This window comes from Festucalex cinctus, chromosome 1 (assembly GCF_051991245.1).
Source record: "Festucalex cinctus isolate MCC-2025b chromosome 1, RoL_Fcin_1.0, whole genome shotgun sequence".
Lineage (NCBI taxonomy): Eukaryota > Metazoa > Chordata > Actinopteri > Syngnathiformes > Syngnathidae > Festucalex > Festucalex cinctus.
The window spans coordinates 55,082,534-55,098,387 of record NC_135411.1 but is presented as its reverse complement, the minus strand read 5'-3'; the positions used below and the strand labels follow the sequence as shown (position 1 = coordinate 55,098,387).

Below are 15,854 nucleotides of genomic sequence, written 5' to 3'. Positions count from 1 at the left end.
ATCATCGCTGGCAGCACTTTAGCACTCCAGTACACCGAACGCTCGCAGCTTCCTGCTCACTGCAGTCGAAACGTGTCCGAGGCCTTTCATTTGCATGCGGCACATTGAGTGCAATCATTGCTGCGAAAGTTAAAATCAAATATGTATGCTGACATTGAGATGCTCTTTCTAAAATGGAGCTACTGTATTTCATGCATGATTTTTTTTTCTCTAAAAACAATTAAATCTATCAATCTATTTTGTAAAATTCTGACTTTTTTTTTTTTTTTTTTGCTACTCAGTGTTGTTCTACTTTCCATCTATCCATCCATTTTTTATACTACATATGGTCACTATCGTGACAGGTAAGCTGCAGCCTATCCCAGCTGAGTTTGGGCAAGAAATAGGAAACACCCCCAACAGATTGCCAGCCAATCGCAAACTTCTACTGTAGTTTCCGTTTGCAGAAAAAGGAAATGACTCAAACTAATTTGATAAGACCTGAAGTAGTGACATCAATTTATATCATGCAAAAACCATTTTCTCCTTATTTTTCGTCAAAAGAAAAACACATTAAACATCTAGTAGTAAACAATAGCCTTCCTTTGTGTGCCCCCTCATGCAAACCTCCAACTTTATTCTTGCCATATTATTATTTTTCGAAAAATAAACTTCTTTTTTAATATTTTTGACTAATTGTCTTAAAATAAAAATGAATGGCTTTATATTCCATTTGCTATGACTTTATATTGAGAATATTACTTGATTTTTTGTTACCATTTTCTAAATTACTGGTAACTCTTTCTCCAAATGTAATATTATTTTCATAATATATCGAGCTGTCAAACGATTACATTTGTAATCAAATTAATCACATCTTAGAATTAATCACAATTAATCACTTAATTAAAAAGGCTTTTTAGAAACATTTTTTTGCCTGCCAAATTTGAAGAGTACCTGTCATATTAATTATTTTCATATTTAATGTTATGAGGACATCTTCAACATTTTTTGATCCACTGCACACGCTCGTCCTCTTTTTCAAATCAGTTAATTAAATTGCATCATTTAAAATGAACAAAATATGACCCCAATAGTTTGACATGAACACATTCTGAATGTCATACATAAACAATTATTAAATGCTTTACTTTAATGCATGTAGTTATGTTTATTGCTCAAACACAACCTGTGCTATCTTTAATGTAACGCTCCGCTGTCAGCTGAAGGATCATCCGTGGTCAAAATTAATAGTGTGATTAATCTGCGTATTTTTATGATTAATCAATGACTTAACGCTTTAACTTTGACAGCAATAATAATATATTAACAATTATGAAAATAAATACTTTATTTTCATTTTTTCATATTTTCATAAATTAATTTTTTTTCTCAAAAAAAAAATACAAATAACAGCGTGCTACTTAATTTTCTTTTGTCACCACATTCTTCTATTAACAAATGGGTCTGTTGTATTAAATTTTTTTAAATACAATTTTTTTTGAAAAACAAATATTACCAAACATACGCACACGAAAGTGACCATGGTTATAAAATTCTGAATCCCCCCCCAAATGTTCTTTATTTTTAAAATAGACCATGAATCACCCAATTCAGATACCATATACATATCCAATTAGCATTATCTTGCTAACCCCTGTTTAGAGATATATATTAAAAAAAAAAAAAAAAACAAGTCTGTTTTCTTGTGTCACTAATTACAGGTAGAATAACACCTAATGATCCTGTGAGTCAGTGATTGCCCTACATTTGTTCACCATGTTCTCTCTCTGATTAATCTCAACTCTGACACTGGCTCCCTCACACACGCACACGCATGCACATGTACACACACATCATCCAAGCTGGTCCCAGTTGGAAGAGAAGACTTTGTAAGTGGCTGTTTTAGACGAGAAGCATGACTTCATCTTGGCTTAAACGAAAGACTTTAGTGGTCTTGAGTCAGTAATTCACTTTACTTTGTGGCTCTGCGGCACAAGTACACACACAAACGCCCTGACTTCCATATCTTTCTGATGGTCAGTAATGAGAAACAATTGAATTAGCGTGCGCGCTAGTGACTCTTGTTTGTCTGCTTGGCAGTCGGCGTGACGTCACGTTGTGTTTACTGGACGGGCGGGACCCATTCATTGATATTGATGTACATTTGTAAATGAATTCCTTCAAGTTATTACTTGTTTTGTCGGCAAGATGACGTACAAATTTGGGCCATGGCGGTGATCCACTAGCATAGCCGTGTTGTTATGGCGCCTTGAATTCTGATTAGAATTGGGTTATAAGCCCAAACCAACTGAAAATCCTCTGTATAAACATCTCAAACAGAAGACTGAGCCTAATCCGAAAGGAGTTTCATTTTTTGGTTTTACAGGGCAGAATATTCCTTTTGCCAACCCAATCATAAGTACGTTTTCATCCTGATTCGGAATGTTGAAAACACCACGACTGGACATTACCATTGGATACTGTACGTCCCCATTTACTTAGACATTGGATTGCTCATAGTCATCCAAAACAATTCATAGCTTAGCATGGTTGGCTGCCATGTTTTTTTTGTTATTTGTTTATTGTCATGACTCGGGTCATGCAGGAGTAATGTTTGGGTCTTGTCTCATGTCTGGTCACGCCTGGGTTAAGTTTGAGTAGAGTTCATGACAGTGTGCCAGAGTTCACGACCCGTTACGTGTCTGTGTTTGGTATTGATGTAACAGCATCCAGTTTCAACTAGATTTAGGCTATATGATGTCTGCACTATGTGATGTCAGGAATCTTTTATGCTATATGATGTTTGTTGATGTCAGGAAATATCCTGTATTACTGGGTTAACAGCCAATCAGAGAATTCCATGTCAGTACTGGTACTCACATGTCTTGCCACAAACAATGAGATTGATTGACTGTCTATTTTAGAGTCTGAGAATTGTGTGTATTTTGCGGGATTATTGATCACTGTCCTCTGTGCTACTTCGCAGTCCATGGGGGCTTGGCGTCTCATGATTCTCGGTGCGTTCTCGTTTTTCGTTTAGTCAAGTCATGTGAATAAATAGTTAAAACCTTATTTGTGTCTGCGTTTTGGGATCCAACCCTTCAGCACACAACATTTATGTTCATCTGATTTGTCTTTCCAGTGTCAAATACAACATACACTGATTAGATTGGCTTCTACTTATGTAAGTGAAACAACCGCCGTCTTCGTTAAATCCATCATTAAAAAGAAAAAGAAAAAAATACAGAGTGGTTTGATTGATGAAAATTACATCGTGGAGGAGCGCCTCGGGGAGATGGTTGTGCATTTCGCGCTAGCAGGAATGCTCCGGGCAATTCTTGCATTTTATTAATACGCCTCTCAAAAGTCTTAATTTAGATTCAAAAAGTACCATCTGAGATAACGTGCTTTTAATCAGGTTTTCGCTGCTTGGCACTGTTGATAAATGAATATAATTAGCAAAATGGCGCTGGCATGAAGGATAGTGATTTTTATTTATTCTAATTATTATTATTTTTTTAATGACGCTTTAACAGGCTTTGAAAGATGAGGCGGTGAAATTGGGGCCACATGGACACACCTGCGGACCTATATTTAGCCATTATCACGGGGCCCGGAGAATCTCAGGGGCCCCCAAACATCTCATAAAAATTATTTAATGACATTTTTTTAAAATTAAAAATTGACACTTGCTGTCGCCTACAAATGACATCACAGTGCCTGAGGGTTCAGCCTGCAAACATCACATTAGCAAACACATCACATTAGCAAACATCAGCAAATGTGAGCCGGTAAGCAGGAAACAAAAACAAAAAACAGGTGAATTTTGCTGTTTACTTCACAGTCCACAATGCAATATCACAATACTGCAATGTGTTTAGACTTAAACATAGAAATATTATTGTAGAGAAAATAAAGAACACTTACCCATGTTGTATTTAAGCAGCCAAAATAGTAAACAGTAAGATTAAATATGCCCCTGTGTTGACGCCGCCTCAAAAGCGCAATCCAACAGTCACGAGGTATGCACTCAAATACACCTGATTTACGGATTCATATTTGGAGGCAGACAAAGGACGCACCAGTGTGACTGTTTCGACCCAAGCATGGAGAAGCTGTGAATTTCTAGGAGACTCCATTGACAGAGGTTTTGATATATGACGGGTGTGACAAAATTTAACGATGGCGGCCGGATGACAAACAACCCGGCTTCTGATGGAAGACCAACAAAGATGATGGCTTGACTGAACAAAGGAGGGAGGAGGAGGAACTTTGTCTTTTCTTTTCAGCAGAGATGGCGCGTCAAAACAATGCGAAGACCGCGGAAGTTTTGCTACAAAGGCAACAAAAATAATTTGCAAATGGCTGCCATGCACTCAGTTTCCTTGGCAACTTACAATAAGGCAGATTGAAAGTGGCCTGGCATGCCTGTTATATCACTTTTCAGTTGAAGTCTCTAGGAAAAACACAAAACATTTCTCTTACTAGGGCTGTTCATGTCATGGCTGCATGTTGCTAGGCGGAATTATCATCCATTGCCATCTTTGCCCAAAAGTCTGGGAACAGAGTTGCTATTTGATGGCTGATACCTATGTTGTCCTTGGCAACTTGAGACAGAGGGATGGCAGGAACAAAAACCTCAATAAAGCACTATTAGTATTAGAAAAACAAACTACCTGTATAGATTTTCTAAAATGCAGACAAAGGGAGTTTTTGTAGAAAGTGACTGTCAACTATGGGCATGCTTCCTCAAATAGGACTAGTACCCATCTGCACGCCATTGTGGTGCACAGACAAACAAAAATATAGTTTTGTTGATCAGAGTCTAGAAGAAGTTTTATTTTGAAAATCTTGTGCCACTGCCAAACTACTAGTTCAACTTTTTGCCCTTAGTTGCAAGTGAAAATTTGGGTTACGAGCATTAAATAGAGGCAGCGAAATTCACAACAAACAGATAGCGAACAATTCTTAAAAAAAAAAAAAAAAAAAACTGTTTCTATTTAATCAAACCACAACTTACAAAAGTCCTCTAGCTTAATGCTAACACAACAGAAAACACCACAGACATGCTAGCAATAATTATTTCAACACAAACTACAGTGTAGGTTGGATACTTTTACCACCAACGAGGTTTGAAGCCGATAATATTCTTATGAATGGGACTTTTGTGCCTCTGCGGGCCTCAAACTTCAGCCTGAAAGGAAATCCACTCTAGTTGATTACAACTGTTACGCCTGCTACATCCACCGTCATCATCATCATCATCAACTCACCACTGTCCCTTAAAAGCATCAATCTAGCAAAAGAGTCATCGACCCTCCGCTGAAAAGCTAGACTTTTGTTGCCATGGCGACTGCTTATAGCCTAAACACCGCTTGTCACATGTAGCAGAAGGGGGGGGACGCAACATGATTAGATGTTCCTTGTAGACTGAGCGCGCCTGCGGGGGAATTGTTTTGGATCGCTACTCCAGACTCCCACCACAGGCATGATGTGGTCCAGGGTCATAGAGGTCGGGATAAAACCAGCCAAACGTTGCTTTCGTCAACGTGCTAGTAGGAAAGCGTTTGAAGTAGGTTAAGCATAAAAGCGTCACTGCTGAAATTAAACTGTCCTCCAGAATAGATGACCCAAAAGCGCCCACCCTTCCCTCCTCTCGTTTCACTGAATCAACTTTCATTTGGTGTCAGAATGCACTTCGAGTAGCCATGAACCACAACTCAACACTGGATTTACACTGCAAAGTGACACCATTTAAGCTTTTGTTTGCATATGTCGTGTATGTCCGCCTAACATCGAAATACACATATTGACACCCTCATCTTCCTGAATACAATTTTAATACCGTACTTTAGTAGATATAACTACAGAAAAAGCATAAAAATTTCACAGGGGTGTCCACCATTAATCAAAATTGCTGACAGCAGCCAGTGAAGTAATATTGGCTTTTGCCTTCATTCAAATCAAGAGGGAATACAACTACATGCCAACATTTCAATTTCCATTATTGCTATGCATTTGCATGTTATCACTGTTTACATTGACTTGGAGACTTGCGTGCAATTTAGGCTTCATGTTACTTGAAATATTAGCAGGAATAAGTACCGGGCCGGTCCACAAATAGTGAACATCTGCATATAGTTGACGGCCATTATGTATTGTGTGTGTGTTAAAAAAAAAAAATGTATATACAGTACCACCTAGTTTTCTACCAAAGTCCAACAAATGAAACTGCATTGTTATGCATTCAAAACAGCTGGGAATTTGGACTCCTAGTATCTGACCTCAAAACGTTCCAGGTTAAATAAAAACATGGCTGATAACCTCCAGTCTTGCTTAGCATGTGGTACACAATTTGCTCTGAAACTCGCAGATGAGCCCAAACCCAAACTTTCAAGTTCATCAAATTGCGCTACTTTTGCAGTCATGTGACATTTTGATCTAGATTATCCATTAGATGGACCTCCATCTGCTATATAAACGAATAGGCATTTTACAGACTTCCTTGAATAGGAATACCAACAAATGCACTTTTCATGGTTGATTAAAAATGTTCTATGGAACAAATCCCACCAATGAAATTACAAGTAGTTCAAAGTGAATATTTTTCACATCACTTCCCATATAGATGAGGCAATAAGACATCCTTTGTTATTCACATTTAACGAGCATCAATGTGTCTGGCTCAAAGAACGGGAAGAGCAGAGACCATTTGAAACTTAAGCAGCACTTTCAAGCAAAAATTAAACTCATTTTTATTGGGTCAACACTTTTTCATACATAAACAAGCTGTTCCATTCTCTTAATGACAACTCATCTTTATACACAAATTAAAATACCAATGGATAAGCTACATTAAACCCACAACATAAAAAAAAAAAAAAAAGAAAGAAAAGACCCAATTTTCACCAAATAAAGCTTCAACTTAGCCCTTGAGTGGCGCCACCTCGCTGTGGACGGTCAGCGGCCTTTTGATGCTGAACAGTTCGCGCAGGTTGACCTCCGGGTCGACGTAGTGCGGGATCTTGCGCTCGTTGAACAGGCCCGCCAGGTTCACCTCCACTTTGGCACGGCGGGAGATGTGCATGCGCAGCGCAAACAGCCGGTTGAGGTTGTCCTCCACCAGGGGGAGGTCACGGCCCTTCAAGCGCTTCTGCCACCACTTTCTGGGACGAGGGCGGTTCTGTCCAAGGAAGATCGTTTTTTGTTTTTATTAGTCAAAACATTCTGCACCATTTTTGTTGCATACATTTGATGATTTTAATATTTCTTACCTTTTGTCTTACGACGCCAGGGTCATGTCGAAGCAGATGCCTGATCATGCTCTCCTGTGAATGCATGCATGGGTACGTTTTGTGTTCACTTTAATATTTTAATTCGACCTTTGAGTTGTTGTATTGAACAGTTACAGATGGCTCTGACGCCACGTTGCATACCCGCATGGCGAATGTGCGCGGGCAGTCTGGGAAGGAGCACTTGTACTTGAGGAGCTCCAGGTGCACCTTGCGGATGTGGTGCTGTAGGTTGAAGGTGGTGGAGAAGTAGGCATGGCAGGCTTCGCGGGGGCACGCCAACACCGGCTTGTGCGTGGCATGGGCCCGCTTGTGACGCCGCAGCGTGTTGGCGCGCTTTAACGCCTTTTTGCAGATTTGGCATGTAAATGCCGCTTAAAACAAACAAAACAAAAAGTTTTGACTTCCACATTTATTGATTGATTGCCAATTTATACCTACATGGGTGTTTGACCATGTGTTTCTGAAGCATGGTCCAAGTGGAGGCAACCACCTGGCAGTTTGCATCCAGACAGCTGTAACCTATAAAGAGACATCACATGATCACACTTGTTTTTTGCACCAATGAGGCTGCACTTAAGGTAGACAACCTGCATGCTTCTTCTCGTGGGCATTTCGGGCAGCCCGAGAGTCAAACATGGCACCGCATTCCTTCTTGGAACAACTGCACAAGACAAACGGTAAGTGGACTGTTAGTCATTTCATTCACATTCGGTGGTAATGTTCTCTTGTCCAGTCCAGATTGATAAAAATGTCATCTCCAACATTTACAAACACCTTCAACAAAAATGGTTAAAGTGAAGCGTAAAATGACTAAATTGATTCTTAGCGAGATACTTGACTTGTTGAACCATTTTCAACAGCAAGAAGATATTTTGTCTATAATTAATGTGATAATTTCATTTGTCATGAATTAATACATTTAAAAACATTTTTTCGACTTGACATTACCTGTGCTGAGCAAATGGGTAACTAGTACAGTCATGGCTCAGTTTGCTAACCAACCCCAGAAAACAGGTGAGCCGTGATTGGTTGTTGCCCATTTCCTCAGCACATATTTCATCTTTAGTCGACAGCAAGTGGGAAAATGTGTTTTTAAAGGTATTAATTGTACAGAAAAAAAAATAATGAAGTTAAATTAATTCTGGACAAAATAATTTTACTTCTGAAAATAGCTAAATCAGTCAAGTATCTCTTGAAGTACTTCATCTCCTGTGTTTCTTAATTTATGTAAAGTAATGATCAAACCACTACATAGAGCTGGTCAATTATGAAGAAAATATTAAGATTGTGGTAATTGATCACAATTAGGATGATCATTTGTTTTTGGTACAAAACAAGAAAATGTTTAAAACTCATTTGCTCCCAAAAAACTATAAATACGTTACATTTTTAAATGTTTTAAGCGTCCCAAAGACGTATTTATACGTTTGTTTTTTGCTATAACAAAAGCTTTGATGCAGCCTCAACTGCAAAGAACGGTTGAAGAAATTGTAGTTATTACACAAACTGCCAGCAGGTGGCAGCAGAGCAAAAGGGCCATGTTGAAGGAGTTAATTTACTCAAAATTCTAAATAGAATTGTGAATAATGCTGAAACTTAGCTATATTCTAATGCTAATTGCTGCAAAACTGAAAGTGAGAATTTTTTTCCCCGATGAAGAGAATCTTTCGTTTGGTCGGTTCCATTCCATGTTTTTATAGCAATAGAACAATATTCTGTGGGCCTTGCAAAATAAGTCAAAATCTAGTAAAACAGCCGGGGTGACGGGGATTAACTGAAAGACCACAAGAATCATATGATAGGAAGTCAATGCAGCAATTTGTCTCTAATTTGCTCCTTTTAGACTGCTAGTCTTCTCTCCTTGCAGGTTTCCACATTTCCCACTTTCTGAGATGTAGTAGTACTGTAAATGATGATATTTGTATTATTATTATTATTATTATTAATATTATTAATATTAATAATAATAATAATAATAATAATAATAATAATAATACACAATGCTCAGTAATGTGTTAAATGTCTAATTGATAGATTGGCTCAATTAGCAAATTTTACATTATTACATACTTGAACTTGGCAGCCAGGCCGTGTTCTTGCAGGTGCTCCTTGAAGCGAAATCTCTTCTTAAAAGTCAGGGAGCAGCCTGCCTGGGTGCACTGGAAGCAAACAAAGTTGACTTGCAGGAAGTGGGTGTGTGGATGTCTTGGAAATGTGTATACATTTTGGCCCTCTGGCTCCATCTAGAGGAAATTACCTTGAAGTACTTCTCTTTTTCGCCATGGGCATAGCACATGTGCCTCTTCAGGTCGTCTGCCTGGAAGAAACTCTGGGTGCAGGTGTCAAACTCGCACCTATGTGGTTGAGGTAGAAGCTATATTAACTAGCTGAAGCTAATCCACAGATTTAATAAATTATTAAGTTTTCTACTTTGGACAAATGTATTAAAGTTGTATCAAAAATGACTTACTTGAATTGCTTAACACCATCATGTTGCCGCATGTGTCGGCTGAGATGTGATTTCCGAGTGAATCGACCACTGCAGCCGCTCACTGTGCACTGCCACGGACGCTGAGTATACTCAATTAGTCATTAAAAATTGTAAATCAACTTCTTACATGGTTTGTCAAGAACTGCGTTTTCTTACAGCTCCGGTGTGAATGGCTTGGTGCTGCTTGAGTTTGCTCTGCTTGGAGAAAGTGGCGCCACACGCTGCGTCAGAACACTTCAACTGTTGCATCACTGCTGCGTCTCCAGCTACAAGTTTAACGTCACAAACTCCGCTCATTGTTTTTTTTTTTCTTAGTTTCTACGCTGGTCTCATAAATGAAACCAGTGTTCAACTTTCCAGCCTTTCATATAGCCTCTTGATTGCTTAAGTGGCAGCACCCGGCGACTGTCTCTCTTGCTGTGACGTCATTGTGCTCGTAGGCTGAAGCCAGTGTAGCTAATTGTGTTAAAGTGAAGTCATACAGATACAGGGTGACACAAAAAAATGAACTTTTTAACAAACCAATAAAACCAGGAGTGGCGGAAGACAAATATTTCATTCATAGTAATTGAAACCTTAAAACGTGCCATTTAAAAAACAATGATCATGGTGGAATCCCAGCTATGTCGCAGCATAGGCAGCCGTCATCTCAACAACAGATTTCAAGAAAGAAAAAAAATTCCATCATTGTTTCTTATATAGCCTAATACATATTTACTTAACACTTCTAATTACAAAAAAAAAAAAAAACATATATAAATTGTTCAAATTAATACATTTAAACGTTTCAAGTATTGTTTGCTTTTTAAATGTATCGTTTGTTTGTTTGTTTATTTATTTATTTATTTATTTATTTATTTATTTATTTATTTATTTATACAATCTACTGCATATGGCTCAACATTGTACTGCTGAGATCTTCCCTTCTGGGGCATCGACATCAACTTTTCTGTTGACTTATCGCAAGATGTGATGTCACTGTTTGCTCAGCAGAGTGTGCTGTGGTTTTGGAGTCACTGTGGGTGAACTGCACTGCAGTACTATTCATTTTTTCCTCTTTTTAATTTCATGACGGGTATATTAAACACTACAATTCTAACGTAACTTTAGTTCCTTCTTGATTAGAATCATTATCAAGTGTTCAGTGCAGAAGTCCCTCATGCCCCTTCCCTCCACCTGGGCTAACTATCCACTGAATGTTGCTTGTGCTTATACTTTTGGTATGAAAGGAAGCAGATGAAATATTCACAATGTGCGTCCATTAACAGGAAGTCTGCTGAAAACATAACTGCTTTGCTGTGTTCTTTTAATGCGACATGCAGCTTGGTGGATTCTTAAGTGTCCTCAGTCCATATGACAGTATCCATCCATCCATCCATTCATCCATCCATTTTCTTAACTGTTTATTCCTCACAGATCCAATCAATATAAGAATGCTCAGCTTTGAGTGACACAACAGAGATATATATTTAAAATCTGTGTGATGCACAATAAATAGCAATATCGGTCATATGGATGATTACGATGAATATCCCAGCAGACATCACATACTTTATAAAGTGGATGAAGTTGACCACAGAGGTACCCACTCTGAAAAGGGTAACCAAAATATCAAAACAACCCTCAGGATAATGCAGCACAGTTCTACAGAACCCAAAATATCTGACATACTGTTTAATTAATAATCTAAACTGAGCGTGACTACAGTTTCTTTTTCAATGCATTTCTTTTGTTTGTATGCACTCATTGATTGCTGGTGGTTAAATATGTACAATAGTTGTAAAAAATTAATTTACAGAAGCAAAATGTCATGTGAATATACATTGGAAATGTTACAGTATTGCATGTGCTTTTTTTGAACACATATTACATTTCTGCCAATTTTATTATGTATATGCAGCACAAGAATAGTTCTCCACTACCACAATATTCATTAAACATAGCATCACTGTCTGTAAGAAACACAATTTTAACACAGTTATTCGTTGGTACGCACACATTGGTCACCATTGTTATAACCACAATGAAGTAGAAATTAATTTATTTTTGGTAATACAGTAATACTCCTTTGTTTATGCAGGTTAAGTGTTTAATAATTTAAAGGGTAATGGGGTTTGCATGTTTAGACACAATGTATTGATGGGAGCTAATATGACACATGCAACCGCAATGCTAAACTTATTGTGTTGTTCACTGAACTAATATAAATAAACTTTACCAACTTTTATTGTGCCAAGGCACGTATTTTAAATGAGAAAGAGTCAAGCACCTCAATGACGCGCTCCTCAATTTACTTGGGGTGAAATTTGGGGGAGTTCAGTTTAACACAAAGTTGTTGGTCTGCAACAGGTAGATATAACTTGTTTATTGTACCTTCTGCCATCTAGTGGTCAACCATCAATCATTTTATTGTTCTGCCGGTCACTTTGGATTGTTGACATAGACAGCGGAACAATTATACATGCTGTACATTTGCAGCTATAAGCCCACAAAAAAATAAAAACCTTCAAAGAGTGTTTAAGTAACACTCCTTTAGTTTTCTATAGTTACTTTCTGTGGTAACAAGTTAACAGGTCAGTGCAAGGCTTTTTGACAAATGAGAACTGGTAAGTCATGCTGATTGGTTGTTTTTCCTCAGGTGTGGTGGTATTTCAAATTACAGGCACAAGATGGGGCCAAATTTATATTTCTTAAAAAAAAAAAAAAAAAAAAAAACACTGCAAAGTTTTTTTTTCGTTTGTGTTTTTTTTTTTTTTTTTTTTTTTATTGGAGACAGAAACGATTCCTTTCAATAGGAAAAGCTTTGAGACACGAAGAGCGTGGTCAGGGAACAGTGAAAGTCGTATCTCAAGGCACCACTGTAATTAATAGCCCAAGAGTGGGCGGATCCCTCGGCTTCCCCACGTGCCCCGGCACGCCGCAGCCCCCTCTTCCGCATACCGCAGGCACGCGTACGCACGCACGCACGCGCACGCTGCGGAGCGTTGCTTCCGCGGTGCTGCGCGTTCTCCTCTCGCTCGGCGCCTCTTCCTCACTCATCGTCAGCGCCGTCCATCCTCTTCCTTCCTATCGATCCCAGCCGCCATAAAGAGAGAGGAAAGACGATGCTTCTATGTCACATTTTTCTGTAAACGGTCGTGTATGAGGAAGAGGAGGCGAGATGATGGCACCAGGCGCACCGTAGCGCATACATTTTTTCTAACCTTGCTTAATTTTTTGCACGTTGTTTTTCTTCTTCTGTCCGCTTCGCTGACGTTTTTGGGGGCCTGCATGCGGTGACCGGCGGGAATGTGTGACGACCATGCTGGCGGTGCTGTGCTTCTTGCTCTTTGCTGCAGTGGGCGAGCGGCTGGCGGTGTCAGGTAAGAGCGAGGAGACACGATGATTGGCAGGCGGATGAGGGGGTGCGCACTGCTCCAGTGGCACCCTCCCTCCCTCTTTGCACCCACTTGCTGTATAGGATAGCATCCACACATTGTGATTGTGGTCTGCACGACGTGGCCTGGATGTGACGGCTTTTGCTGCATAGACACATTTCCACTGCAGCCCCCTCATGTGCAAGCAACTCCTTGCTTTTAAGCCAATCGGGATGCACCGCCACAACTTGTGCAACAGCACTGCAATGTGTTTGAAGCCCTATTTAGCTCGACAGAGACGCCACTATAAGCGGTTCAGCAACACCCTGAGCTACATTCAGGACCACTTGTGAGCATAGTGGGTGGATGCTTAGCACAGTTGCCTTGCTGCCAAAAAGGTTCGATGTTTGAGCACTCATCTTGCGTGGGTTCTCGCCGGGTGGTCCAGCTTCCTCCCACAGTTCAAATCACGTATGTTAGGTCCATGGAGCACTAAATTGTCTCCAGTATTTACAAAAGCACTGCCCACTGAAGATTTAAATTGTCTAAAAAAAGAAAGAAAACCTGTGTTGTACACTGTGTACAGAATGTCAGATTCTTTGAAGGCTCAAATTGACCTGGTGGAAAGGCGATAATATGATAATGGCCAAAAAAGATGACTCGATATACGTAGCTTGATAAATTTTAAGGTTCGAGTCGATACTCTGACATGTTTGATACCACTTTTTAATCAGGTTGAGTACTCAACTCTTGATTTGTCACTGATACTGATCCTACTCATATATTTGATACAAAAAATAAAATAAAATAATAATAAAAAAACAATAGATCGTTTTAAAAAATACATTTTTCCTTAAAATTGGATGTAATTAATTGCAATTTTCTGTCATCTTTTTGTTTTGTTTATAAAATACATCTTTTCTATAGAACACACAAAATCAATTTTTTTGTAATGTATTTATTTATTTATGATCTCAGATTCAGATTTTATCTGTCAGATATATGTGTCTTATATTCCTGATTGTGAAATGGCCACAAGACAGCAGCCAATACTGATATCGGCAGTTGTCACGACTCGCAAGTAGTGATACCTTGAAATAAGGATGCGTATCGGCCCGATACCGATATCGGATAACGTACTCGCCCATCCCTACTCACATCTTTCAAATCAAAACCAATTTACCAAACCAGTTTTAGTTGCACACCTAGTAAACAGTTTTCAGTGCAACATGTGAATTTAGAATAAATTGATTCTAGTTTTAGATTAAATAATAACTAACATTTACACAGGAAATTAAAATGAAAAAATGTGTTTTAATTTTGTGTAACTGACTCACTCTCATCAGTCCACCGAAGTGATGATAGGCTCCCACTACCTTGCCGTTTAGTAAACAATGTCTGTTAGGTTCTTTGAAGACATTACATTTTATGAAAACATGTTTTTTTGTTTTGTTTTTTTAAGGCTTGTTGAAGACGTTGAATTGTTTTCAGTCAACACAACACTCCAGTCATTGTTAATGAAACTGTGAAGATTCTAAAAAAATATGTCTTCATTTTTGACAAAAACACATTCAACACTAAATAGGCTTTGATTTCTTTCCAAAACATATAAGCTACTGTATTGTAACAAACATGCATGTAGACTCCTAAATATGTGTGCTGTTTGTTTTCCAGGTGTAAACAGGAGCCCAGGCCAGGATGGAGACACCTGGGATTGGTTGTCCTGGTCCGGGCAGTGGACGGAGGGCAGCGACACGGCGGCCCAGCAGGTGACCTTTCCCAAACGTCTGGTGCGGAGGACTGAGTCGGAGCAGGAAATGGCTCATGAGCACCTGGACACCAGAGTGAAAAATAACACACAGCACACTTCGGTGAGTTCGAACCCGGGATGGAAATCATGTGTTTGTTCTCCCACTTATAACTGGGGGATGTTGCTTTGGTCAAAATGAACCACTTCCGTTCCAGTACTCTTACAACACTATAATCTCAGTTACTTCCCTTTTCAAAAAGAATATTTTTCAAGGCAATGTTGGAAAAGGTTTGGAAATAATGATGTATAACAACGCAAGCATTATACACTCAACATATATATATTTCTGTTTTTGCTCCCAATTGTTATGAGATGAACTCAAAGCTCTGAAACTTTTTCCACATACACAAGATCACTATTTCTCTCAAATATTGTTCACAAACCGGTCTAAATCTGTGATAGTGAGCACTTAATAATCCAGCCCTCCTCACAGGTGTGTCATATCAAGATGCTGATTAGACACCATGATTAGTGCAAAGGTGTGCCTTATGCTGCATTCGAGGATGGTCAGAAGTCGGATATATCTGAGTTGTTTTTTCCCAGTTCCGACCTGAAAGCGTTCGAGGCGAAAGTAAACAACCAAAATGGCGGATAGTGGTAAATTGTTTTTCGTTTTGGTTCTTAAAACTCATTTTGAGCTCCAGCAAATTTACCTTCTCGCAATTTTGCTTCATTTATTGTTTTTATCTTATTTTATAAGCATCTCATACAGCTCAGTAGTTCACCGTATGATTTTATTTAGGGAGATAACGGCATACTGTCACGTACATTGTGTTACGTAAAGTTATGTCGAATATTTATGAATGAAGAAAGCTATCTAGTTTTATACTCGAGTAAATTTTGTTTTACCATCACGGTCTATGTTTCCAAAGGGGTCGCCATTGTAGAGTGACGTCACTTGTAGTCCGTCGGTGAAGTCG

The 15,854-nt window shown here is 38.8% G+C and overlaps 2 protein-coding genes across 4 annotated transcripts in view; one reads left to right on the top strand and one right to left on the bottom strand.

Annotated features, from left to right (window-relative positions):
- Positions 1 to 6,712: 6,712 nt before the first annotated feature.
- Positions 6,713 to 10,135, bottom strand: 42sp43 (P43 5S RNA-binding protein). Its single transcript, XM_077498076.1, has 9 exons — positions 9,925 to 10,135; positions 9,748 to 9,848; positions 9,535 to 9,631; positions 9,348 to 9,436; positions 7,865 to 7,938; positions 7,716 to 7,796; positions 7,419 to 7,648; positions 7,257 to 7,310; positions 6,713 to 7,165 (listed from the first exon to the last, which is right to left on the bottom strand). The coding sequence occupies exons 1-9, from the start codon at positions 10,063 to 10,065 to the stop codon at positions 6,908 to 6,910; spliced, it is 1,125 nt and encodes a 374-aa protein (XP_077354202.1). The 5' UTR covers positions 10,066 to 10,135; the 3' UTR covers positions 6,713 to 6,907.
- A 2,570-nt stretch (positions 10,136 to 12,705) lies between these two features.
- LOC144001106 (disintegrin and metalloproteinase domain-containing protein 11-like) overlaps positions 12,706 to 15,854 on the top strand; it is a 29,713-nt gene continuing 26,564 nt past the window's right edge. For all 3 annotated transcript variants that reach the window (XM_077495119.1, XM_077495132.1, XM_077495123.1), the window contains exons 1-2: positions 12,706 to 13,130; positions 14,799 to 14,995. In XM_077495119.1, coding sequence (XP_077351245.1) covers positions 13,070 to 13,130; positions 14,799 to 14,995 — 258 coding nt within the window. In that variant the 5' untranslated portion in view covers positions 12,706 to 13,069. The remainder of the gene's footprint in view (positions 13,131 to 14,798; positions 14,996 to 15,854) is intronic.